The sequence below is a fragment of the Urocitellus parryii genome, chromosome 5 (assembly GCF_045843805.1).
Source record: "Urocitellus parryii isolate mUroPar1 chromosome 5, mUroPar1.hap1, whole genome shotgun sequence".
In the NCBI taxonomy this organism is placed as follows: Eukaryota; Metazoa; Chordata; class Mammalia; order Rodentia; family Sciuridae; genus Urocitellus; species Urocitellus parryii.
The window spans coordinates 65,017,353-65,044,323 of record NC_135535.1 but is presented as its reverse complement, the minus strand read 5'-3'; the positions used below and the strand labels follow the sequence as shown (position 1 = coordinate 65,044,323).

General features: G+C 35.9%; 1 protein-coding gene across 2 annotated transcripts in view; it reads right to left on the bottom strand.

Annotated features, from left to right (window-relative positions):
- Tfcp2 (transcription factor CP2) overlaps nucleotides 1-26,971 on the bottom strand; it is a 70,390-nt gene that overhangs the window by 21,445 nt on the left and 21,974 nt on the right. For both annotated transcript variants that reach the window (XM_026398798.2, XM_026398800.2), the window contains exons 2-4: nucleotides 4,137-4,288; nucleotides 3,509-3,585; nucleotides 2,174-2,279 (exon numbers count right to left, since the gene is read on the bottom strand). In XM_026398798.2, the coding sequence (XP_026254583.1) occupies nucleotides 2,174-2,279; nucleotides 3,509-3,585; nucleotides 4,137-4,288 (335 nt within the window). The remainder of the gene's footprint in view (nucleotides 1-2,173; nucleotides 2,280-3,508; nucleotides 3,586-4,136; nucleotides 4,289-26,971) is intronic.

Here is a 26,971-nt window from a genome sequence, read left to right as displayed (position 1 = left end):
ATTGATGCTGACTTACCAAATCACCAGGTAATCTGATAACACAGTGACAAATATGCTCAAGAAGAAAAAAATTGGGGGCTGGGGTTGTGGCTCAGTGGTAGAATGCTAACACAGCATGTGCAAGGCACTGGGTTTGATCCTCAGCACTACATAAAAATAAATAAATAAAATAAAGGTATTGTGTCCAACTACATTTAAAAAATAAATTAAAAAATAAAGTTTAAAAAAAGAGGGAAAAATTTAATGGATTTTAGTAAAACCTTACTTTATATTCCACTTGGTATATATTCAAATATCATTCCCTGACTTTTCCCATTAATATTCAAACTAGAGAGATAAGGTTAGGTGATATTACTTATTATCAACCCCATGCTATAACTAAACTCCTGTTTTGGCATCAATGATTCAAACAAGAAAGCATCAAATAGATCCCATTCCACAATATTAGTTGTGTTGGATTCATCTGAGGTCAATTTCTCATACAAATCTCAGGATAACTGTATGAGAATCACTGATTTCTCAGGTAAAATCAGTAGTTCTTAAGCTTGCTTAACAACTATATCTACCAATAGAAAATATTAACCAACTGCTGGGGGCAATGGTGCATGCCTATAATCCCAGAAACTCAGGGGGCTAAGGCAAAAAGATTGCAAATTCAAGGCCAGCCTCGGCAACTTAGAGCCTATCTCAAAATAAAAAAATTAAAAAGGGCTGAGGGTATAGCTCATGATAGAGTGCCCCAATGTTCAATCCCCAGTAGCACCCACACCACACACAATGCTATTCAAAGGGCCAGTAAGCATATGAAAAAATGCTCAACATCACTAATTATTAAGCAAAATTTAATCAAAACCACAATGAGATATCACTTTACATCCATTACAATAGCTATTTTAAAAAAAAAATGAGGCCTGGGGATGTGGCTCAAGCAGTAACATGATCGCCTGGTATGCGCAGGGCGCTGGGTTCGATCCTCAGCACCACATAAAAATAAAGATGTTGTGTCCACCGAAAACTAAAAAATAAATATTAAAAAATTCTCTCTCTCTCTCTCTCTCTCTCAAAAAAAAAAAAAAAAAAAAAAACTTCAAAGGTTGGGGCTGTAGCTCAATGGTATAGTGCTTGCCTGACATTTATATGGCCCTGGGTTTGATTTCTAATACCACATAGACACAGATACACATACACACACAAACACACATTAAATATTGGAACCTTTGAGCGCTACCGGTGGGAATGTAAAATGTGCAGCCACTGTAGAAAATAGTTCTTCCTCAAAAAAATTAGAATTTAATTCTGTGATCCAGTAATCCCACTTCTGGGTATATACCCCAAAGAAATGAAAACCTGAGACTCAAATATTTGTATATCCAGGTACACAGTAGCATTATTCACAATAACTAAAAAGTATTCATCAACAGATGAATAGATAAACAAAATGTAGTATATATGTAGTATATACATATAATGAAATATTACTTAGCCTTAAAAAGGAAAGAAATTCTAAATGTACAAGGCCCTGGGTTTTATCCCCAATACATACACATATATGCATGTACACATACAACACAAAAAAAAAAAAGGAAAGAAATTCTAACATGGAGGAAACACTATGCTAATACGTAAAAGAACTCAGTCACAAAAGGATAAATATTGTATGATTTTATTTACATGAGGTATCTACAGTAATCCATTCATAGATTCATAGAGACAGCAAAATAGAGGACACAGGGGCTAGGAAGGAGAGGGGTGATTATTGTTTAATGAGTACAGAATTTCAGTTTTGCAAGATGAAAAAAGTCCTGGAGATGATGGATGGTGGTGATGGTGGCACAATAAAGTAAATGTACTTAATACTGAATTGTACAGCTAAAAATAGCTAAAAAGATAAATTTTATATAATACATTATAATATTGCATGTTATCATATTTTCCCACAGTTTAAAAACAAAACGAAACCACCCCAAAGTCATGGATGCAATTGCTGTAGAAGTGAAATGTTTATACTTCCAACTTCAATTTTGATACCATCATACAAATAATTTTTTGTGTTTAGTAAATAACCACTTCAAGGCTCATGCTAACTGAGCCTCTGAAGCATATGAATTAATGTAAATGTCAAGTAAAGAAAACAATTCTCAGTCCATCCTTAAAGGCATTTCTCTTAACTCACCTATATCAAGAATTCTATCACCAGGTCGGTTCCACCGCCAGCCCTCCAACTGCTGATGTTCCGTGTACTGTAGCCTTCTGTCATGGAACACTACACGGAATATACTCTAAAAAGGAACAACAAAACCAGTTAATAGGCTATCTTGAAAATCAGCGCTGACAAAGGAAAACTAGTTGAGTCATTGCTAATTGGGTTTTTAGACAAAATCTAAAGTCTTCTTAACATTACTTCCCTCTAAAACCTGTGCCAGATACCAAGTTCTGTGTCAGGATAAATTTTATAATTTCTCACATATAATCTTTTTTAAGTATTTATTTTTTAGTCATAGTTGGACACAATACCTTTATTTTACTTACTTATTTTTATATGGTGCTGAGGATTGAGCCCAGGGCCTCCACATGTGCTAGGTAAGTTCTCTACTGCTGAGCCACAACCCCAGCCCACATATAGTCTTTGTAGTTAACTGTTAGGACTCCTATGTGAAGCATTTCTATATGCTTCTACTCTTACACTACATAATATCTGGCTCGTTCTTCAGGTATATATGAAAAACTCATCACATTCCCTGCTTGCTAACCAGATATAACCTGAAAACACTTAGGGTTGGTACAGCCCATTTCCATCAACTTTTCTTTTGTTACACTTCCCTTGTGGAGGTGCCTTTTAGTCCCTACCACCACTTTTACAGCTGCTCATAAAACTCCTTTGTCCCAATTGTGTTATGATTTCTCAAAATCCTTACTGTCAGTCTAGACAAAAAGAACTACTATTCATAAATAGCAGTTTCTGTTTTCCTTGCTACAAGGACCAAGTATCCAAAGAGCCACTGAAGTTTATCTAAAGATCACAAGGAGAAACCAGAAGAGGTAGTGCAGGCCTGTAATCCCAGTAACTTGAGAGGCTGAAGCAGGAGGATCACAAGTTTGAGGCCAATTGATCACAACTTAGCAAGACCTTGTAGCTCAGTGGTAAAGTACTCTGGGTTCAATCCCTAGCAGCACACACAAGCGCACACACACACACACCGTCAAGGAGGTTACTTTACTCCACCCAAAAGAACTTCACTGAGCCACGGGACTACCCTGGACATGAACTAGTAAGCCTTCTGCATCTCTGAAAAAAAACATGTGAAGAGGGGGAGCTTAATCTGACTCCAAAGAAAAAATACACTAGCTTCACACTCCTCCAGCCAATTGTGACCGATAAACCATTAAACTCTTAATGAAAACAAAAGAATATTAGACCAAAAAAAGAAAGAAAGAAAGAAAAAAATCAATCAAAAAGGGTCAGTAAAAGCATATTGTACAGAAGAATGATTTACTCCTTTTCTTTTACCTTCACCAACTTGCCATTAATTTCTGGAAGTTCTCCAAGTTTCCTATTGTCTAGCATTCGAATTTCATAAGACTGCCCTAGAAAAAAAAATAATTACATAGGGTACTTTTCACAAATAAACTTTCAGAAAGGATAAAATTCAATTGGCTGTATACACAGGTAACATAAGAATCAGTGACAATCTAAGGCTTTACTATATGCTAGGCACTGTGGTAACCACTTTCACATAATTTTTCATGTAATTTATATAACTTTCTAAGGCATTATCAATCTCACTTTTACAGATATGGAAATTAAAACTGGAAGAGTTTAAGCAACTCGTCCAAGGCCACATAACTGGCAAATAGTAGAGTTGGATAGGATAATACTTCTCAGATAGTAACCAGTGGGGAGATGGATTAGAACATGGATTAGAAAGAGAGAGCTGGGAACTAAAAACAGACAGGTAGACAAAAGGAGTCAGTCATATATATCAAATGTGACATTAAAACTCAAATCTCTTAAGCAAAGCTTCTAATATGACAGGACACTCTAGAAATATCTAAATTTTACATTAAAAATGTTTCTAATAAAATAACATGTATTCAGCAGGTCTGCGCTAATATGAATGGTTGAGGAAGCATCTAACCTTGATTGAGATAGGTCAGAGTTTCATCATGAAGTTTCACTGCTGGAGAGGTGGCAGCACAAAGCACATATTGAAAAGGTAGGATTTCATTCTCGTTATCAGGAGGCAAACTTGACTCTTCTTGCTTAAAAATGGGCAATGCGAGGACATCACTAAAATAAAACAAACAACACACTAATATCAGACAATGAGGCAAAAGCAGATTTACAGTCCAAAAAATTTAACTCCAATTTGCTTTGGAAAAGTCATAAACATTCCTTACTTTGGTACGGTTTCATCCAAACCATTCAGTTCATATTACCTGCTGTAATAGCCCTTGACCACAACAATGTAAGTGATGACAGACATCCGCTGCTAAAACCACCCAAAGACAGAATTTCTAGGAATTATTGTCAGGGGGTCCTAAGGGCTCTGAAAATTATATGCACTATTCCAAAATGTAAATCTAGGACACTCAGGGATGTGCTTTGGGTATGGTTTTAGTATGTCCCTAAAGGTTTTGAGCTGGAAGCTTGGTCCTCAGTGTGGCAATGCTGAGGTAGTAAAACCTTTAAGAGGTGAGGCCTACTGGAAGGTAATTAGGTAATTGGGCACCCCTCTCAAAAGGGATGAATGCAGGTCTCTTGGGACTGCATTAGTACCTGAGAGAATGGGTTGTTATAAGGGTGCTTGGCATCCCTTGAATCTCTTTATTAGGTGCATTTCTCACCAGGCATAGCTGCAAACACCTGTAATTCCAGTTCTCTGGAGGCCAAGGCTGAAGGCTCACTAAAGCCCAGGAGTTCAGGGCAGGCCTAGGCAAGATAGAGGAACCCTGTCTCTTAAAAAACAACAAATCTAAGTGTATTTCTATCACTCTGACACATTCTGATGTCATCTGCCAAGTGGCCCTCACCAAAGCCATATATCAGTGCCATGCTCTTGAATCTCTAGAAGTGTGTGCTACATAAACCTCATTTCTTTATTCTTCACCCAGCATTAGGTATTTTGTTAAAGCAACTCAAAATGGACTAATATACTCAGTACTATATTTGCTTTCAGAAAGGCAACTACAGTAACTTTATAACCACATTAGCTGATCTACTATAAGGACTAAAATAATTTTTATAATTCTTTAGAAGCCACATAAAAAGAGCAAATCAATTACTAGTACATATTTCAAAGTGATCTAACTTTATGTGGAATAAAATTAATATTGAGATGTCCCTACTAGCTATCTCCACCAAGAAAAAGCTTCTTATATCTATCAGTTTTCCTAAACTTGCAAACAAAAGATATACCAAAGAAATTCAATGAACTCTAGTATGCTAGGCATTCTCAGGTGCTGGGATAAGAGTACTGGATTAGGTCAGAAGCTGTAAATTTCAGTCCCGGAAAACTTAGGCAAATCATAAGCCAGCCTCCTTGAGTCTTCATTCCTTCATCTACAAAGTGGGAACTGCATTTTATGTCAAGAACAAATAGAACTGTGTGCTAAATAAACCTCTTTTCTTTAATATTATTTTTTTTTAGTTGTAGGTGAACACAATGCCTTTATTTTATATATTTTATTTTTATGTGGTGCTGAGGATTGAACCCAAGGCCTCACACATTCGAAGTGAGTGCTCTACCACTGAGCTACAACCACAGCTCCTCTTTTCTTTATTCTTTATTCCAGTAACCTCAGTGATTTAGGAGGCCATGGCAGGAGGATCACAAGTTCAAGGACAGCCTCAGTAATCTAGCAAGACTCTGTCTCAAAAAAACAAAAAGGATTGGGGATGTAGCTCAGTGGTAGAATACTACTGGGTTCCATCCTGGTACTGTAAACAAACAAACAAACACAGAGAAATGGATATAAAATGGGATCGTCACATTGCTCTGGTGACTTTGTATATTTTTTAAATTTTTCTATAATTAGAAGTTTAAAAAAAAAAAGGAAAGAAAGAAAATATTGATAGGCCACAGAGTACTTCTAGTACAAAAGACAGGGAACAGGATACATGAAATAAAATAAACAATTAAAATTCCTCCAAAACCCTCATCATTATACGAAATACATGTATGAAGATGTGAATTTGGTGTCAACATACCTTATATACAATCAGAGATATGATAAATTGTAGTATAAAGGTGTGTTAAGAATTGTAATGCAAATAATAATAATAAAAAAAATTAAAAAGATTCCTCCAAAAGGTTAAAAGTTAGAAATCTAGTAATTCTTGTTAACATTCTCCACATTCACAAGGAAATAAACACAAACCTTATCTATAAACATTATATTATAAAGAAAGTAAAAATCAATTTTTTACATGAACAGAGGAAAAAACAATTCCTTTTATGTACTTATATCCCTCAGCAGTATACACCAATTCCCTAGTACATTAGATTATAGTGTGATTGTAGGCAGGCAAAAAACACTATTGACAGAAAGCTGACCATATTCAAGGCTATGGGTGTAGCTCCTTGGTAGCCTGCTTACCTAGAAAGTGGACTATACTTGTGAATCTTTTTTTTTTTTTTTTTTTTTTTGGTACTAGGGATTAAAAACAGGGATGCTTAACCACTGAGCCACATCTCCACCCCTTTTTAGATTCTATTTTGAGACAGGGTCTTGCTCTGTTGTTTAGGGCCTCACTAAGTTGCAGAGGCTGGCTTTGAATTCATGATCCTCCTGCCTCCCAAGTTGTTGAGGTTACAGGTGTGTGCCACCAGGCCTGGCATGAATCTTAAAGACAACATTAAAATTCTCATTGGAAAACAAAACAAGCAGCCAATGTTCTTATTACTGGCCTAGTGTACACATGCATGATTGTACAAATTTAATGGCATGAACTCTAAAAATTTCTTTCCGATGATGTTTAAATAGCAAGGATATATGTTATCAGTTGAATCCAGGTACCCTAAATACAAATCAGACTTTATGAAATAGTTTCTAGTTGCTAAAAATTATTATTATTATTATTATTATTATTATTATTATTATTATTAAGACCATAAACACAAAAGGTGCTTTCCTCTTCTTAGGCCTGAACATGTATGTGTTTTGCTCATGTGGGTAGAGTTAAGAGCGGAGAAAGTGGGGAATCCTTCTTCCTATCCATATTAATTTGTTATGTAAATAAATGTTCCCTGGAGAGTACGTAGAAGTACAGAAGCATAGAGTTTTCTAGAACTCTGTCCTAGTTCTCTAAAAATCAGGAAGCTACCATGGTTCCCACAAAAAATAGTATAAAAAATAAAGCAAAACATCACAAATCTTGAGAAACACAGTATCAGTCTTTGGGAGACTTGACTGATATTATTCTCAAATTCATCACCTTTGATGATTCCTTAAAAGATTAGTGAAAATTACCAGGAATGAAGGGAACCAGCATTTTTGCAACAGAAACAGCTCAACTCTGATTATACAGGGTTTTGGTTTTTTGTTTTGTTTTGGTTTAGTTTTTCATCTCAAATGTCACTGGTAAGCAAGGTTAACATAGAGCAACAGTTCCTAGTTTCTGCATCATGGAGTTACACTGAACCCTCTTATGGCTAAACAAAGGATGTCACTCGGGGCTAAAATTCTTTTCTTAAATATTTTATTCCATTCTAAGACAGGGTCTCACTAAACTGCCAAGGCTGGTCTCAAACTTGCCATCTGCCTGCTTCAGCCTCCTGAGTAGCTGGGATTATAGTCTTGTGCCACTGTGTCCCACTTAGGGCTAGAATTCTAAAATGACCTCTAAAAGTTATCCCTAAACTTAACTCAAAATAGTACAGCCAAATCAAATAAGTAAGATTACATTTCCTCATCAGAGATTTCAAGAATCTATAACCCCAAGTATATTTGAATTATTCATGTTCTTGCTATATTGCATTTCTTTTACTCTATTGGGGGTACAAAAGAATAACATTTGATTCCACATTCCTAGAGATGGAGCCCAAAGATAGCTAGTACAGTTCTAAGCCCTTGCTTATTCCCATACAAAAATACATTCAACAAGCACCAATTCTGAAAATCTGCTCTTAGAGATTAACTGAGTACAGATTAGGAAAATTCCCTCTGGTAACACTCTAAGTAGTTGCTGCCACTGTATAATTTAGAATTTTATCATATTCTCTGATTGCTTCATATACTTAATTCATTTCAATGAGGCATATGCTATTTGAAGGGATGAGTTCTCTTTTATGTGCTAAGCAAATTTGTTGATATGATTTATACTTCATTTATTTGCATTCCCCAGAATACTCAGTGCTATATACATTGTGATCATTTTGGCATTCTTGACAACTTACCAAATCTCTTCTGAACAAATAAAAAGTTATAAAAAGCTTACTTGTTAAAGGGATAAGTTGATTTGGCTGTACTGTTTTGAGTATATGTTAAAAATGTGTACTCCCCGGTGGAAATTCACACCTGACAGTGAAGGCATGTCAGAAAGCATTTGAGTGGAAGTAAAAGAGGAACAGAAGCAATATGAGGAGTGAGTTTTCCTAAACATAACTAGGATTCTGTGAAGAACTGCTATTGCCCAGTTAATAGGGCAGCCCCTGAACAATCTCAACGAAATCATAAGTATGGCCTACCTTTCTCCCCTCAGGCCTACCAGCTGCTAAGATGCTCTCCTCCAGAAAGAGCCTGGGAAAGGGAAAGGGACACGACAAGCAGCAGGTAAGCATCTAAGTAGGTTAGAAACTAACTTGGGACAATAAGATGTTATGAACTTCAACTACCCTATATGTAACTTTCATTTACTCTCCAAAATGATGAAAATAAAGCATTTGAAACAAAAACATTCTAATATACCTAAGTCGGCTACTGCATGAAGTGGCAAGAACTTAAGAGACTAAGAACAGCCTCAAAAGAAAAAAAAAATCCAGTAAATTATTTGTAGTAACAACCTTAAAGATGAGAGGTATTAAATAAAATTATAGAAGGCCATTGTTTTGGACTAAGCTCCTTTACTAAGCCCCAACAGTCTAAACTAAAAATCAACATGGAGTCACTCATGCTATGGTATACTCTCACAAGTTGAAACTAAGCTCTTTATCTTTCCTTCTGATAAATCAGAATTATTAATGAAATTCCCTCTGCCTTAGCTCTTTCACAGAAAAAGATAACCTGATGGTAAAGTACCCGGGTAGTAACCAGTTATTTTCCTATTGTTTTGCCTCCCTTCCTGTTGTTGCTGCCTTACCAATCCACTTTAGTTTCTTTTCTTTTTTAGTAGTTGGACACAATACCTTTATTTAATTTATTTATTTATTTTTATGTGGTGCTGAGGATTGAACCCAGGGCCTCACATGTGCTAGACGAGAGCTCTTCTGCTGAGCCACAACCCCAGCCTATTTAGTTTCTTGTTTCTGCTTTCTTCAGCATTTTTCTGCCTATAAAACCAACCTCTTCTGCTCAGCTCATCAGAGAACATTTATTCTACCTTATGGAATTAAGTGTTTCCTGATGTTAGAATCAAAATTGAAGCCAATAAAGATCTTTAAAGCCAAATGCCGTGACATATACCTGGAGCCCTAGCTAACTGGAAGCCTAGGAAAGGAAGGTTGCTTTAGCCCAACAGTTTGAGGTTAGCTTGGGCAACACAGTGAAAGCACCTCTCTCAAGAAAATAAATAAGTAAAGGATCTTTAAACTAAATTGTAATTTTATTTGACAGAGGAAAGTAGACCGATTTCCTAAAATTTATGGGAAGGATATAAGGCTAGATCAAGGAGGAAAACTGGTAAGGAGTATGGTCAGAGTTTTAACATGAAGCCAGTGAGATTTCCTGACTACCTAATAAAGGCAAAAATTAGCTTATCTTCTTGGCAGAAATCCTCTATCACAAATAATGATAAAAGATTGCTACTACTGAAAACTCTCATTCAACTAAAAGTCAAAATATATGGCATTAAAATTTTGCCTTGCTCTATCACAAGAAAGTAGAAGAAATGTGTAGAATTATAATTCTGAACTTAATTGGAATAAGAAGAAACTGATCAGGAAAGAAAAAAAAAAAAAACATGTGGTGGGAGGCGCCAAAGAAAGTAACAGGTCCAACAGGCAGGGAGAACATGGGGCATGGCCAGTTGTGGTCCCTGGACCCTTAAGAGTATAGGATTCAAATAGCTCAAGAGATAGAAACCCAGCCCAAGGTCTGAGATAATAAAAGGAAAGACAATAAGATAGAAGTTCTAAAAAATGAAATTCTGGCACTCTCACATTATCTGAGATAGAAAGAAAACAGAAGGGAGGTAAAGAAACAAAGATTATCAAGTCAGAATTAGATGAACCTATAGTGTGTATGTGCGTGCGGTGCGTGTGTGTGTGTGTGTGTGTATGTGTGTGTGTGTGTGTGAGAGAGAGAGAGAGAGAGAGAGAGAGAGAGAGAGAGAGAATCAACTTTTTTAAAGGAAATGGTATAGCCATGTGCAGTGGTGCACATCTGGAGGCTGAGGCAGGATTGGAAGTTCAAAGGCAGCCCTAGCAACTTAGCAAGGCCCTAGGAAACTTAGACCCTGTCTCAAATAAAAAATAAAAAGGTATATAATATATGAAGGAAGATTGAGCTTAAACCCAAAACATGCTGAGACTTGCAAAAAAGGTAAGGTAAACACAGACCCATTCTTAGATGTAATTACTAATTAACATGAAGCTAAGACAGAAGAACAACTTAATTCCTGTTTTTCTTCTTTTTTGTCAAAGAAAATAATCTTAAGAGTAGAAAAAAAAAACAAATATAAGGAAAAGTAAATTAATGACCAAAATAAATAAGGAGCATGTCAAAGAATGTCTATATGTTTAAATGAATGAAAATCTCCTGGATGAATCATATGCCAGGAGAATTTGCAGATAAGATCTATGAGTGACACTTTGTAAACTCAAACAACCTCATGATTCTAATGAAGCCAAATACCACTTTAGCTTTTTTGGTTCTCTCTTTTGTTTTCTTTCTTTCTTTTTTTTTCTTTTTTTCTTTTTTCTTTCTTTTTTTTTTTTTTTTTTTTTTTTTTTTTTTTTTTGTACTGGGGATTGAACCCAGAGGTGCTTTACTACTAGGCTATATCCCCACTCCATTTTATTTTTTATTTTGAGGCAAGGTCTTATTTACCCTCAGCCTCTGGAGCAGCTAGGATTACAGGCACATGACACCATGTCTGACACTAATTTCTTTTTACTTATGCCTAATTTGCAGCTGAATAGTTGCTGAATTGTTCCTGTTTAACTGCAACAGACCAAATACTGAAACAAAGGTATGTGTATTGGGTGAGGGGAGGGGGTTGAAAATAAATAAAATCTAGCCAGGTGCAGTGGCACATGCCTGTTATCCCAGCTACTCTAGCATGAGGATTCCAAGTTAGAGGCCAGCCTAGCTAGCCTAGGCAATTTAGGGAGAACATGTCTCAAAATAAAAAATAAGAAAGTAAAAAGGACTGGGGATGTAGTTCAGTGGTAAATTGCCTCTGGGTTTAATCCCCAGGACCAAATAAATCAATAAAATCTAGGCAATTCAAATGTAACCTTATATTTTATATACCACAAAACTGCATAATATTTCATGATTAGATTGTTACATGTGCCTTTGAGAGCTAATCTCCAAAAATGCTATCTGATGATTTAATATCCTTCCAACACCCTTTCAGGACTGGGGTGTAACTCAGTGGTAGAGACCTTGCCTAGCATGCTCAAGGCCCTGGCTTCCATTCCCAGCACTGCAAAAACAACAAATAGACCCTTTTAAGTCATCTTTTCATACTGAATCTGGTGGGCTGCTTTAACAGAATGTGGAAAAATAACTGTGCTAGTCCTGGCCTAGGGAGTAATCTTTTCAGATTGTTAGCAATCTTTTCACCTTTGCACTTTTGGGAACCCTGAACTGCTAGGTAAAAAGTCTGGCTACTCTGTTGGAGCAACTATACAAAGCAGTTACAAAGAGAGAAGGACCCTGAGACTACCTAGAAGGAGTGGCCAAGCCAAACCAGTGTCCAAGCAGAGTCTAGGACTAGACCTGTGAGTGTTCCATCTTGGATGCTCCAGCCTAGGTTCCTAGATGACTGTGGCCTTAGGTGACACCAATGAAGCAGAAATGTATAATCAACTCACAGATTCCTAAGAAATCACAAAGTGTTGGGTTAAGCCACTAAGTTTTGGGGGCAGTTTGTTACACAATAAGATAGCAGAACAGTCTCCAATTTCAAAGTTTCTGAAGAATTCTTTGCTCTACAACAAACTTAACAGTGGTGGTGAGTATGCAAAGCAAGATACTAAGTCAACTTGACTTAGAGTAGATCCATTAAAAACAAAAACAAAGAAAAAAAGAGGAGTACATTTTAAAAGCTAGCGTAGGAAAAACATGCAACAAAGCATATAACCATCTCAGAATACAACCCAGCTTTACTTATATTACCTTTCATCTTTTTACTTTAATTTTTTGCAGTACTGGGGTTTAAACTCTAGGTGCTCTATAATCCTCACCCCTTTTTATCTTATTTTGAGACAGGGTCTCATTAAATTGTCCAGGATGTCCATGAACTTGCAATCCTTCTGCCTCAATCTTCTAAATTGCTGGGATTACATGCATGAGTCACTGCACCCACTCCTTATACTACCTTTTATTTATTTTTTTTTCCAAGTAAGACAAGCTCTGGGCTCTAGCAAATAAGCCAAATGAGTTCCAAGTATCTGAGGATCCAGATAATTCTGTCCCTAATAACTATTTTCTGTCCACTAAGGGTCACTGTATTGTAAATTTTATGCAATGATATTCTGGTAAATGTTTAACAAATGTTTCTCCAGGAAAAAAAAAAAAAACAGCAATTCAGATTTGTGGTGTTTTCTGATTTCCACATTAGAAATTTTCCTGATAGGGCTGGGGATGTGGCTCAAGCGGTAATGCGCTCACCTGGCGTGCACAGGGCGCTGGGTTTGATCCTCAGCACCACATAAAAATAAAATAAAGATGTTATGTCCACCGAAAACTGAAAATAAATATTTAAAAAATTCTCTTTTATATTACCTTTTAAAAGAACAAGTCAATGCTATAAAACCTTGGACTATATTTTATGTTACCAATAAAATATACCCATTTTTACTCTTTAGATAGAGAAACAATATTAAAGAATTTGAATATGCCAGAGAAAAAGGTACACTCATATACTGCCGGTGGGACTGCAAATTGGTGCAGCCAATAAAAAAAAAAACAGTATGGAGATTTCTTGGAAAATTGGGAATGGAACCACCATTTGATCCAGCTATCCCTTTCCTTGGTCTATACCCAAAGGACTTAAAAACATCGTACTACAGGGATGCACCACATCAATGTTTATAGCAGCACAACTTACAATAGCTAAACTGTGGAACCAACTTCAATAGATGAATGGATTAAAAAATGTGGCATATATACACAATGGAATATTAATCAACAATAAAAGAGAACAAAAATCAAGGCATTTGCAGGTAAATGGATGGAGTTAGAGAAGATAATGCTAAGTGAAGTGAGCCAATCCCAAAAAACAAATGCCGAATGTTTTCTTTGATATAAGGAGGCTGATTCACAGTGGGATAGAAAGCAGGAGCATGGGAGGAATAGATGAACTCTAGATAGGGCAGAGGAGTTGGAGGGGAAGGGAGGAGGCATGGGGTTATTAACGAGGGTGGAATGTGGTGTTCATTATTATCCAAAGTACAGATATAAAGACACGAATCGGTGTGAATATACTGTGTACACAACCAGAGATATGAAAAATTGTGCTCTATATGTGTAATAAGAATTGTAATGCATTCTGCTGTCATATAAAAATAAAAAATAAATTTAAAAAAGAATATCAGCTATTAAAAAAAAGAATTTGAATATGCCAAGATCCAAATAGATAAGCAACTGAGTAAAAAACAAAAGTGTGAGAAAAAATGAGGAAATAACTGTGTATAATAATCAGTCTGGCCCCATTAAGGGAATGACAAGACAATCACCTCTTGCCCTCCAAAATCTCAAGGTATAGTTTTGCAGCTTTCAAACCTCCTTGAAAAGTCATTTGGTAAGCCATTTTATATTAAGACCCAGTACATAAATACAAGTTTGTGGGGGAGAAGAGGGAGGACTGTGGGGAGAAAACAAACAGGGACATTATCTACTTAAATTGATAATTAAACAAATACAAAAACTCATGCAGACTTATAAAGATAGTACTTAATAGAAAAGTGACTCTCAAGGGAGAGGGGATGGGAACAACAAAGACAGCAGAATGAATCAGACATAACTTTCCTATGTTCATATATGAATACACAACCAGTGTAACACCACATCATGTACAACCGTAAGAATGGGAAGTTATACTACATGTAGGTATAATATGTCAAAATACACTCTACTCTCATGTATATCTAAAAAGAACAAATTAAAAAAAATTAAAAAGTGACTCTTCCCCTGGAGCTGGGGTTGTAGCTCTGTGGTAGAGTGCTTGCCTAGAATGTGTGAGGCACTGGGTTTGATTCTCAGCACTGCACATAAATTAATAAATAAAATAAAGGTCTGTCAACAACTAAAAAATATATATATTTTGAAAAAAAGTGACTCTTCCTCACCCTCTCATTTATAAGCTCAGATAACATAACTCTCCATTACAAAGCAAGAAAGAATGCTATTAAATCTACTATCCACCATATTTGTACTAAAAACCATCTTGAAAATTGTAATCCGGGGCTGGAGATGTGGCTCAAGTGGTAGTGCGGTCGCCTGGCATGCATGCGTCCCGGGTTCGGTCCTCAGCACCACATACAAACAAAGATGTTGTGTCTGCCGAAAACTAAAAAATAAATATTAAAAAATTCTCTCTCTCTCTCTGTCAAAAAAAATTGGAATCCAAATCCTGCTGTATAAGAAAATATTTGGAAATAAATGTTTTCATGTCATCTTCTGCTGTATTTGTATACTGCATTACTAAATTCAAAGTCAAGTGTGTATAGAAGACATAAATATCAATGGCTTTCGATCTTGGCTGCACATTAATGTCACCTGGGGAGCTTTTAAAAATCCCTTCCAGTCCATATCCAACATCAATCAAATTAGAATGTAGGGAAGGGGTTGGTGAGCTTACTCAGTGCTGTCTTAATAAGCCAAGGTAACAGGTTTGATCTCTGTGTCCTCTAGAAGGAACACCTTTTTATACCAAGACCTGATTTTACAGAGGTCCTCAGTGAGTCTTCTGAAACACCATATAGGGTGAGGGAGTTTGTTCAGTTCTGTGTATATGTATCACTGCTACTGAGGTACACTTAACTTGACACTGGATCAGTACATCTCTTCAAAACTTATTTTTTTAAAAATAAGTCAGCAAATAGTCTTTGAGCAACTATTATGTTCTGGGTCCTATTTTAGGTGGTTGAAGTATAGCAAAAACAAATTAAAGATAAGGTTCCAGGCTAGAGTTGTGGCTCAGTGGTAGAGCGCTTGCCTAGCACAAGTGAGGTCCTGCCTAGGTTTGATCTTCAGCACCACATAAAAATAATAATAATGGTATTGTGTCCATTTACAACAAAAAAATTACAAAAAATAAAAATAAAAAGATAAGGTTCCCTTACAAAGCCTGGCATCATTGTCAAATAAGTTTCTTTTTGTCCAGCAACAAATCATACTAAACTATTCTGCAAATACCTATTGTTTTCTTCCTATCCAGTCACTGTCTTTATGGTTCTACTAAGATTCAAAAGAGCATAAATGAACTATTTAAAAATATATAGTAAAAACGATGTAACTCAAAAGGGTCTAGCAGGTTTCTAGTGCATATTTTACATAACTCTGCCTTGAGTAGTTCAACTATATCCCCTCCAACTTCAAGCCTAAAAAATGGACTGTTGAGTGTGGTGCTAAAACACAGTGAGAAATAGATAAAACCTATACCATAGCTGAATTTTATGCTACCCTGATAGAGATGCTGGTCATCTGACTGTCTTTCTCTGGGAATACTGTTTCTGGAAATTTTTTCTATATCTCAAACTGGGATTAATGTTATTAAACACTTTCAGAAGAGCTTCAAGAGCATAAATTAGGGCTGGGGATAAGGCTCAAGCGGTAGCGCGCTCGCCTGTCATGCGTGCAGCCTGGGTTCGATCCTCAGTACCACATACAAAACAAAGATGTTGTATCCGCTGATAACTAAAAAATAAATATTTTAAAAATTCTCTCTCTCTCTCTCTCTCCCTCCCTCCCTCTCTCACTCTCTCTTTAAAAAACAGAGCATAAATTATTCTGCTTCCTCAGGAGAGTTATAAGATCAGTTGATATCAGTTACAAAACACCAGATGTATATTCATTATGAACATCTCAAAGTTTATCAAAAAATGAAGCTGATTTACCCTTTTTCCTCCTCAAGTCATTGAGTCCCTCACATTTCTACCCTGCTAAATTATTTACCAATTACCACTTATTTACTTCTATAAGCAAAGTCACTAAAAACTTGTAATTTGAATCTATCTGCTATCTTAGTTTTGGAAGCTGAAAAGGGTTGGGGATGTGACGAAGTAGTAGGGTACTTGTCTAGCATGTGCGTGTCACTGGGTTCAACCCCCAGTACTACAACAAGAAACAAATTTACTTCTGGAGAGCTTATAGAACATTAAGATTTAATCAAAGAAATCCGAATTAGCAAAGCCCTACTTCAGGAAATGTGCCAGATATAGGTTTCCTTTCTCAGTTTTTTTCCATACATTATAGGATTAGTTCTCACCAGCCTACCAGTCTCATTAAATCACTGCTAATTGAAAATATCACCTGTGGCATCATTAGGTCTAGGTTCTTTTATTAAGTTTCTAAAATCACTGACTTCCCAGTCAGGGGGAAAAAAAAGGCAATTTGCAACAATATTCATGAGCTATATCTTCCAGGGAATTTGACAATTTTGATATACAAAGTAAAATACAATTTTGATATACAAAGTAGAATACATTTCTGTATTCAAAGATATGATATCATTGTAATATGACAGACATAATTGGGAAATCAGCAACAAGAACTGTTTTTGTTCTCCTGTGATTTAGGGAAACCATTCTTGTTCCTTTATGATGGTGTGCCCCACTCCCCCCTCAAAAAAAAACCCTATTTTTTCTTCTTCTTTTTCTTTCTTTTTTTTTTTTTTTTTGTACTGGAGATTGAACCCAGGGGTGCTTTACCACTGAGCCACACCCCTATCCCTTTTTTGTATTTTTCAAAGACAGAGTCTCCCTAATTTACAGTGGCTGGCCTTGAACTTGCAATACTCCTGCCTCAGTCTCCTGAGTTGAAGGGATTATAAGTGTATGCCAAAACTTTTTAGGTCCAAAATGTCTACCAGTGTTTGTAAGGTAGAACTTAAAAAAGGAAAAGAGAGGGAAGTACAGTAATAAATAAGATTAAAAACACAACTTTATGAGCATTATGTGCCTTATGTTTTAGGCCATGGGAAAACAGTAAAAAAAATGAGAAAATTTTAACCAAGTTTTATCATTCAATGCCTGGCAAAAACAGTACCTGCTTGAAATAATCCTGGGAGGGAAAATATGATGATAACTAGAACTAGATTTAAGGGTTTGAATTTTGGCTTCACCAGGATTGAGCAAGTTACTGAGTCTCTCTGTGTTTCTCTTTAAAATGGAGATAATAGTAAAAGTACTTTACTTCATGAAGTTGCCACCTCTTAGAAAACAAACTGAAGATAGGGAGATCAGGTGAAGGCTAATGCAACAGTCTAGGTAAAATCAATGCCAAAGTTCCCATTCAATGCTCTAGATATTTGTACTCTATACACTAATGGAATGAGTATCAATCAACTATCACTTAACTAATTACACTACAACTAAACCTGAAAAAGATGGTAAACTGATTCCCCTACCCAGAAGGCTAAATTTCTAGATTTCTACATGGTTCTTGTTCATCATTTAGGTCTGTACTAAAGTGTCATCTATGTAGAGACACCTTTACTGGCCACCCTACCTTAAGTAGACCACATATATTTTTATTTCAAAATTTTCTTATCTGGGCTGGGGTTGTGGCTCAGGGGTAGAGCGCTTGCCTAGCACGTGTGAGGCACTGGATTCGATCCTCAGCACCACATAAAAATAAATAAAGTTATGACCATCTATGACTAAAATATTTTTTAAAAAATTTCTTATCTGTTTAATGGTCTCTTCTGTTTTCCCCATAAGAATGCAAGATCTATTCCTGCAAGGATCTTATTGTTCTGTCACCCTAACATCAACAAGGTCCGTGGGGGTGGGTGTATATAGCTCAGTGGGAGAACACTTCCTTGTATGTATGAGGCCCTGGGTGGGTGTTCAATCCCCAACACCCAACACTAAAAACTAAATAAATAAATAAAAATAAAGTCTGGGGTAGTAGGTACTCATAAAACATGGTTTTGAGAAATTACTAGAATAAGCTGGGCACAGTGGCACACACCTGTAATCCCAGCAGCTGGAGAGGCTGAGACAGGAGTTCAAAACCAACCTCAGCAAAAGTGAGGCATTAAGCAACTTGGTGAGACCCTGTCTCTAAATAAAATACAAAAATAGGGCTGCAGGTGTGGCTCTGGTCGAGTGTCCCCGAATTCAATCCCCAGTACCGCCCCCAAAAGACTAAAATAATAATAAAATGCCTGTTAGGCAATCTGCATCTTTATGATAAGCTACTCAGCAAGCCTGACTGGGTTACAAATATAAATGAACAGTCAAGAAAAAGCTGCTACCAATTATTATCAAATCTGTACTGAACATTTGGCTGTCCTCAACCTCTGTGAAGTGCTCCAGAATATTTTCCTCTTACTTGCAATTGCCTCTCCACATACAGTTTAATTTATTAAATCTTACATATACTTAAGCATCTTACACTACCACCCCTGATTCATTCCTCAGGCTCTAACTGAAGTACACCATGGAAAGTGGTGGTTATGGTCACCAATGACTTCCACACAGCGTACCTCTCTGATGGTTTCTCAGGGCTAATCTTACTTTTGCTTTGAAGAGACTGGTCTCTTCAACACAGCTATCTCCTAAATTCACCTGTCTCCTCCATGGCCTGAATAGACTTTCCTAATTTTCTTCTTTCTCTACAGCCTTCTCAACTCTTTGTGTCAGCCCCTTCTCCTCCACAAAACCTCACAACTTGATTTTGGCTATTTTATTTCTATACTCCCAAATGATCTCATTAATTCTCATACATTTAAGTGCCACTGTATTCTCATGACTCTCAAATGTGTCTAGTAGGTAAAGACTTCTGTATTGTATAGAATTCTAGATTTACCTATTTAAATACCTTTTTTTAAAAAATGTCTTTCAGGGACATCAAATGGACCAGATCCAATATAGAACTCTGGATCTTCCTCCACACATGCCCAGGCTACCCCCATCCTCACTAAAAGACAACAATGTCCATCAAAATGCTCTAACTAGAATTCTTGAAGGCATCCCAGATTGATCATTTTTTCTTGTCCTCATGTCCATTAGCAAGTCCCAAATGTATCCTAGGTTCACCTTTTCTTCAATAAAGAATAAAAATGGTAGGAGGAACAGAGCAACTGCATACATACAGTAGGAGCTGGGCCATCTACCAACATGTAGGGTGGCTTTCCTGGCTGGCTTCCATCTAATGACAACAGCCAGTACCTACAAGACCATCATCCAGGATTCTGCAGGCAAGGTACTGGTAACCTGCAGGGACATTACAAGATTTAAGGTAGAAACTGTAATACCTTGAATCCACTCTGCCAGAGAGTAAGACACACAGACAGTATGAAGAAACAAGGGAAGAAAGTGCCGGAAACAAACCAAGCTGATACAATAACAGATAGCACAGTAGATGAAATGTCAGAGGAGAAGTTCAGAATGTACATAATTAAAATGATCTGTGAAGCAAAGAATAAATTAAGAGAGCAAATATAGGCAACAATTGACTGCTCCAACAAAGAAATGAGAGGAAATACAGGTAGCGAAAGATTACTTCAAGAAAGAGATTGAAACTCTGAAATAAAACCAAACAGAACTCCTTAAAATGAAGGAAACAATAAACCAAGTAAAAAATTCAATAGACAGTATCAACAACAGACTAGCTCACTTGGAAGACAGAACCTCAGGGAATAAAAACAAAATATATACTCTTGAAAATAAAATTGACCACATAGTGAAGACTGTGAGGAAACCATGAACAGAAACTCTTAAGAATTATAAGACAACATAAAAAGACCAAATCTAAGAATTATCAGGCTAGAGGAAGGCACAGAAATACAAATCAAAAGAATGCAAATTCTCTTCAATGAAATAATATCAGAAAATTTATCAAACATGAAATCAATTGGAAAATCAAATACAAGAGGCTTACAGGACGCCAAATGTACAAAATTAAAACAGATCCACACCAAGGCACATTACAATGAAAATGCCTAGCATACAGAATAAGGATAGAATTTTAAAAGCCACAAGAGAAACATTTCATATTACATATGGGGGAAACCAATTCAGATCTCAAATTTCTCAACCCAGACCATCAAAGCTAGGAGATCCTCAAACAACACATACCAAGCTCTGAAAGAAAATGAATGCCAACCAAGAATCTTATATCCAACAAAATTAAGCTTTGTATTTGATGATGAAATAAAAACCTTCAAAGATAAACAAAAATTAAAAGATTTACAATGAGAAAGACTGCACTACAGAATATTGTCAGCAAAATATCCCATGAGGAGGAAATGAAAAAATAACAATGAAAATCAGCAGAGGGAGTAACTACACTAAAGGAAAATGCAATCAAAGGAGAAACCCACTCAACTTAAAAACCAAAAACAAACCCAAATGACAAGAAATATAGACATTGTCTCAATAATAACCCTAAATGTCAATGGCCTAAACTCATCAATTAAAAGACATAGACTAGAGGATTGGATTAAAAAAAAAAAAAAAAAAAAGACCCAACAATATGCTGCCTTCAACAGACTCATCTCACAGGAAAAGACACACACAGACTGAAGGTGAAATTATGGAAAAAAAACATATCACTCACATAGGCCACATAAATAAGCAGGGGTTTCCATCCTAATATCAGATAAAGTGGACTTCAAACTAAAGTTAGTTAGAAGAGAGAAAGAAGAAATTTCATACTGCTTAAGGAAACTATACATCAAGAAGACATAACAATCATAAATATATATGCCCCAAACAATGGAGCATCTATGTATGTAAAATAAACCCTTCTCAATTTCAAGAAGCAAATAGATCACAACACAACAATACTGGGTAACTTTAACATACCTCTCTCACCACTAGATAGATCTTCCAAACAAAAACTAAACAAGAAACTACAGAACTCAATAATATAATAAATGATTTAAACTTAACAGACATATTATAGAGTATTTCATCCACCAACGAGCAAATATACCTTCTTCTCTGCAGCACATGGATTCTTCTCTAAAATAGACCATGTATGGGTTGGGGTTGTGGCTCAGCAGTAAAGCACTCACCTGACACATGTGAGGCACTGGGTTTGATCCTCAGCACCACATAAAATTAAATAAATAAAATAAAGGTATTGTATTCATTAAAAAAAAATAGACCATATATTATGCCACAAACAATTCTTGGCAAATACAAAAAAATAGAGATACTATGCTGTATTCTATCAGATCATAATGAAATGAAACTAGAAATCAATGATTAAATAAAAAATAGAAGCTACTCCAACATCTGGAGACTAATATAATACTGAATGAGCAATGGATAGCAGAAGACATCAGGGAGGAGATAAAAAAAAAATTCTTAGAGGTAAATGAGAATACTGATACAATGTCTCAAAATCTCTGGGACACAATGAAGGCAGTGCTAAGAGGAAAGGTCTTGCATTAAGCTCATTCATTAAAAGAATAAAAAGTCAACAAATAAATGACCTAACATTACATCTCAAAGACCTAGAAAAAGAAGAACAAATCAACACAAAAGTAGTAGAAGACAAGAAATAATTAAAATCAGAGCTGAAATCAATGAAATTGAAACAAAAGAAAATTGACAAAATGAAAAGTTCGTTCTTTGAAAAAATAAATAAAATTGAAAACCCTTAACCATGCTAATGAAAAGAAGGAGAGAGAACACTCAAATTACTAAAATTCATAATGAAAAAGAAAATATCACAATGAACATTATTGAAATACAGAAGATAATCAGAAACTATTTTGAAAATTTATACTCCAATAAAATAGAAAATATTGAAGACATCGACAAATTTCTAGAGACATATGACCTACCCAGACTGAATCAGGAAGACACACACAATTAAACTGTTCAATTTCAAACAAGGAACTAGAAGATGCCATCAAAAGCTTATCAACCAAGAAAAGCCCAGGACCAGACAGATTCTCAGCAGCGTTCTGTAAGACCTTCCTAAAAGAACTAATACCAATACTCCTCAAAGTACTCCATGAAATAGAAAAGGAGGGAACCCTTCCAAACTCATTCTATGAGGCTAGCTTCACTCTGATACCAAAACCAGACAAAGACACAAGGAAAGAAAACTTTAGACCAATATCCCTGATGAACATAGACACAAAAATTCTCAATAAAATCCTGGAAAATTAAATACAAAACCTATTAAAAAGATAGTGTATCATGATCAAGTGGGGTTCATTCCTGGGACGCAAGTTTCATTCAACATACAGAAATCAATAAATGTAATATAACACATCAATAGACTTTAAGACAAGAATCATGACTATCTCAATAGATGCTGAAAACGCATTCAATAAAATACAGCACCTCTTCATGTTCAAAACACTAGAACAACTAAGAATAGTACAATCACACCTCAACACTGTAAAAGTTATCTATGCTAAGCCCAAGGCCAACATCATTCTAAATAGAGAAAAATTGGAAGCATTCCCCCTAAAAACTAGAACAAGACAGGGATGCCTTCTTTTACTTCTATTCAACATAGTCCTTGAAATTCTAGCCAGAGCAAGAATTCAGACACACAAAGAAATTAAAGAGCTATATGTAGGAAAAGAACTCAAACTATCACTATTTGCCAATGACATGATTCTATATTTTGAAGATCCAAAAAATTCCATCAGAAAACTTCTAGAACTAATAAATGAATTCAGCAAAGTAGCAGGATATAAAATCAATACCCATAAATCAAATGCATTTCTATACATAAGTGATGAACCCACTGAAAGAGAAATTAGGAAAACTACCCAATTCAAAATAACCTCCAAAATATAAAATACTTGGGAATCAATCTAACAAAAGAGGTGAAAGACCTCTACAATGAAAACTACAGAACTCTAAAGAAGGAAATTGAAGAATACCTTAGAAGATGGAAAGATCTCCCATGCTCTTGGATAGGCAGAGTTAATACTGTCAAAATGGCCATACTACCAAAAGTGTTATACAGATTTAATGCAATTCCTATTAAAATCCCAATGACATTCTTCATAGATGTTGAAAAAGTAATCATGAAATTCATTTGAAAAATAAGAGACCCAGAATAAGCCAAAGCGATCCTTAGCACAAAAAAAAAAAAAAAAAAAAAAAAGGTGAAGCAGGAGGCATCACTATATTGGACCTTAAACTACACTACAGAGCAATAGTAACTAAAACAACATGGTTTTGGCTCCAAAATAGACATGTAGAGTAATGGTACAGAATAGAAGACACAAAGACCAACCCACATGAATACAGTTATCTCATACTAGACAAAGGCGCTAAAAACAAACATTGGAGAAAGGATAGCCTCTTCAACAATTCGTACTGGGAAAACCAAAAATTCATATGTAGCAAAATGAAATTAAACCTCTATCTCTCAACATGCACAAAACTCAACTCAAAGTGGATCAAGGAATTATATCAGAGATCCTGTGCCTAATAGAAGAAAAACTAGGCCCCAAAACTCATTATGTCAGATTAGGCCCCAACTTCCTTAACAAGACTCCTAAAGCACAAGAAATAAAATCAAGATTCAATAAACGGGATGGATTCACACTAAAAAGCTTCTTCTCAGCAAAGGAAACAATCAATGAGAGAGAGAGCCCACAGTATGGGAGTAAATTTTTACCACACGCATATCAAATAGAGCACTAAACACTAGGATATATAAAGAACTCAAAAGACTTAATGCCAAAAAACAAACAACCCAATCAATAAATGGGCTAAGGAACTAAACAGATACTTCTCAGAAGGTATACAAGCAATCAACAAATATATGAAAAAGTGTTCAACATCTTTAGTAACTAGAGAAGTGAAAATGAAAACTAAGATTTCATCTTACCCCAGCCAGAACAGCAGTTATCAAGCAATAATAAGTGTAAGAGAGGATGTAGAGAAAAAGTTACACTCATACATTGCTGGTAGGACAGCAAATTGGTGCAATCACTTTGGAAAGCAGTGTGGAGATTCCTTAGAAAACTTGGAATGGAACCACCATTTGACCCAGATATCCCACTCCTTGACCTATACCAAAGGACTTAAAATCAGCATACTATAGTGTCATAGCCACACCAATGTTTATAGCAGCTGAATTCAAAACAGCTAAACTGTGGAACCAACCTAGATGCCCATCAATAGATGAATGGATAAAGAAACTGTGGTATATATACACAATGGAATATTACTCAGCTTTAAAAGAGAATAAAATCATGGCATTTGCAGGTAAATGGACGGAGTTGGAGAATATTTTGCTAAGCAAAGTAAGCCAATTCCAAAAAACTAAAGGCCAAATTTTTTCTCTAATTAGTGGATGCTGATCTATGATGGGGTGGGGGGCATAGGAAGAACTGAGTAATTTTGGATGGGTCAAAGGGGAGGATCGGGTGGGGTTATAGAGATAAGAAAGATGGTGGAATGAGATGAACATCATTACTCTAAAATTGAAATGTTGCACTCCATTTGTGTATGATGAATTGAAATGCATTCTGCTGTCATTACAACTAATTAGAACAAATAAAAATAATAATAATAATAAATAGTAAAATGACAGTAAAAAAAATAATAAAAAAGTGTAATAGGGCTGGGGACGTGGCTCAAGTGGTAGCGCAATTGCCTAGCATGCGTGAGGCACTGGGTTCGATTCTCAGCACCACATAAATATAAAATAAAGATATTATGTCCTCCTAAAACTAAAAAATAAATATTTTTTTAAAAAGTGTAATAATACACAGTGTAGAGACGCACCATTTATGCAATCATACATGTACCTGGGGTAATGATGTCCATCTCATTCCGCCATATTTTCTACCCCCATAATCCCACCCCACCCTTCCCTTTGCCCAATCCAATGTTCCTCTGTTCTTCCCATGCCCCTCCCCAATCATACATCAGCATCCACTAATCAGATAAAACATTTGGCCTTTAGTTTTTTTGGGATTGGCTTACTTTGCTTAGCATAATATTCTCCAACTCCATCCATTTACCTGCAAATGTCATAATTTTATTGTTTTAATGCTGAGTAAAGGTTCTAGAGTTGAACTACTAGAATTTAAATCATAATAATAATTGTTAGCTAGTATTTACGGTATGCTTGATATGGTCTTGATTATTTTACATATATTAACTCATTTACTCTTGATAACAACTTCAGGAGGTAATTTTACCTCCATTTTAAAGAGAAGCTCAGACAGATTCAGTAACTTACCCAATCCTGGTGAAGCCAAAATTCAAACCCTTAAGTCTAGTTCCAATTATCACCATGCACAACTAATTCTTGGAAAACAAACTAAAGATAGGAAGATCAGTTGAAAGCTAATGCAACAGTCTAAGTAAGAAATAATGAGAATTTGAACCTGCGATGAAAGTACAGAAACAAAGGAGACAAATTCAAGAAATATTCAGATAAAATCAGGCATGGTAGCACATATGTCCTAGCAACTCAGGAAGCTGAGATTAGGAGGATCACATGTTAGTGTCTGGCAATTTAGCAAGACCCTGTCTCAAATAATAAAACAGACTGGGAATATAGCTCAGTGGTAAAGCATTGCTGGGTTCAATCCCCAGTACCAAAAAAAGAAAAAAAAGAAAATTAGATAAGACCTAAATAGTTATATCATATTCAGTGATTGAAAAGATGAATATCATAAAGATGTCAATTTTTCCCAAATTGATTCAATATATAAATTTAATTCCAATCAATATCCCAATAGATTCAAGTTGACAAGTTGATTCTAAAATTCTGATCAATTAACAAAGCCACCAATAGCAAAAGGACTTCTGAAAGAAGAACAAGATGGGGGATATGGCCTGCTAGATTTATCAGGAATTATTTGAAGTTTTAGTAACTAGGATAGTATGAAGCCAGGTACATGTAGTTGTACATGACAGCAGATTGCATTTCAATTCACTCATTCTCAGTCTCCCCAGTGCCTATAGGTCAAGCTACTGAGGAGGTGGAGATAGGAGGATTGCTTCAGACCAGAAGTTTGGGGCCAGTCTGGGTAACACAGTAAGACACTATCCCATTAAAAAAAATAAAAGGCAGCAAGTCAGGCAAACTAACTTACAGAAGAGAATGCAAAACCTACAAACAGACCCCACATATGAAGAAAGTTGACTAAAAACACCTGGTTGATCTTTTCAATAATCAATTTTGACTTTTCAATATCAATTTTCTATTTTGTATATGAAAAATGTAAGTGAATGGCTGAGGGTATAGCTCAGAGGTACACTTCTTGTCTAGCATGCACAAACTGGTTTAACTCCTAGAAGCACACAAACAAAAATTTTTTAACTTACCCACACCTGATACAAAAACCAACTCTTGCCTGGTGCATGCCTGTAATCCCAGCAACTTGGAGACTGAGACAAGATGATCCCAAGTTCAAAGCCAGCCTCAGCAATTTCTCAAGACTAAGTAACTCAGTAAGACCCTGTCTCAAAAT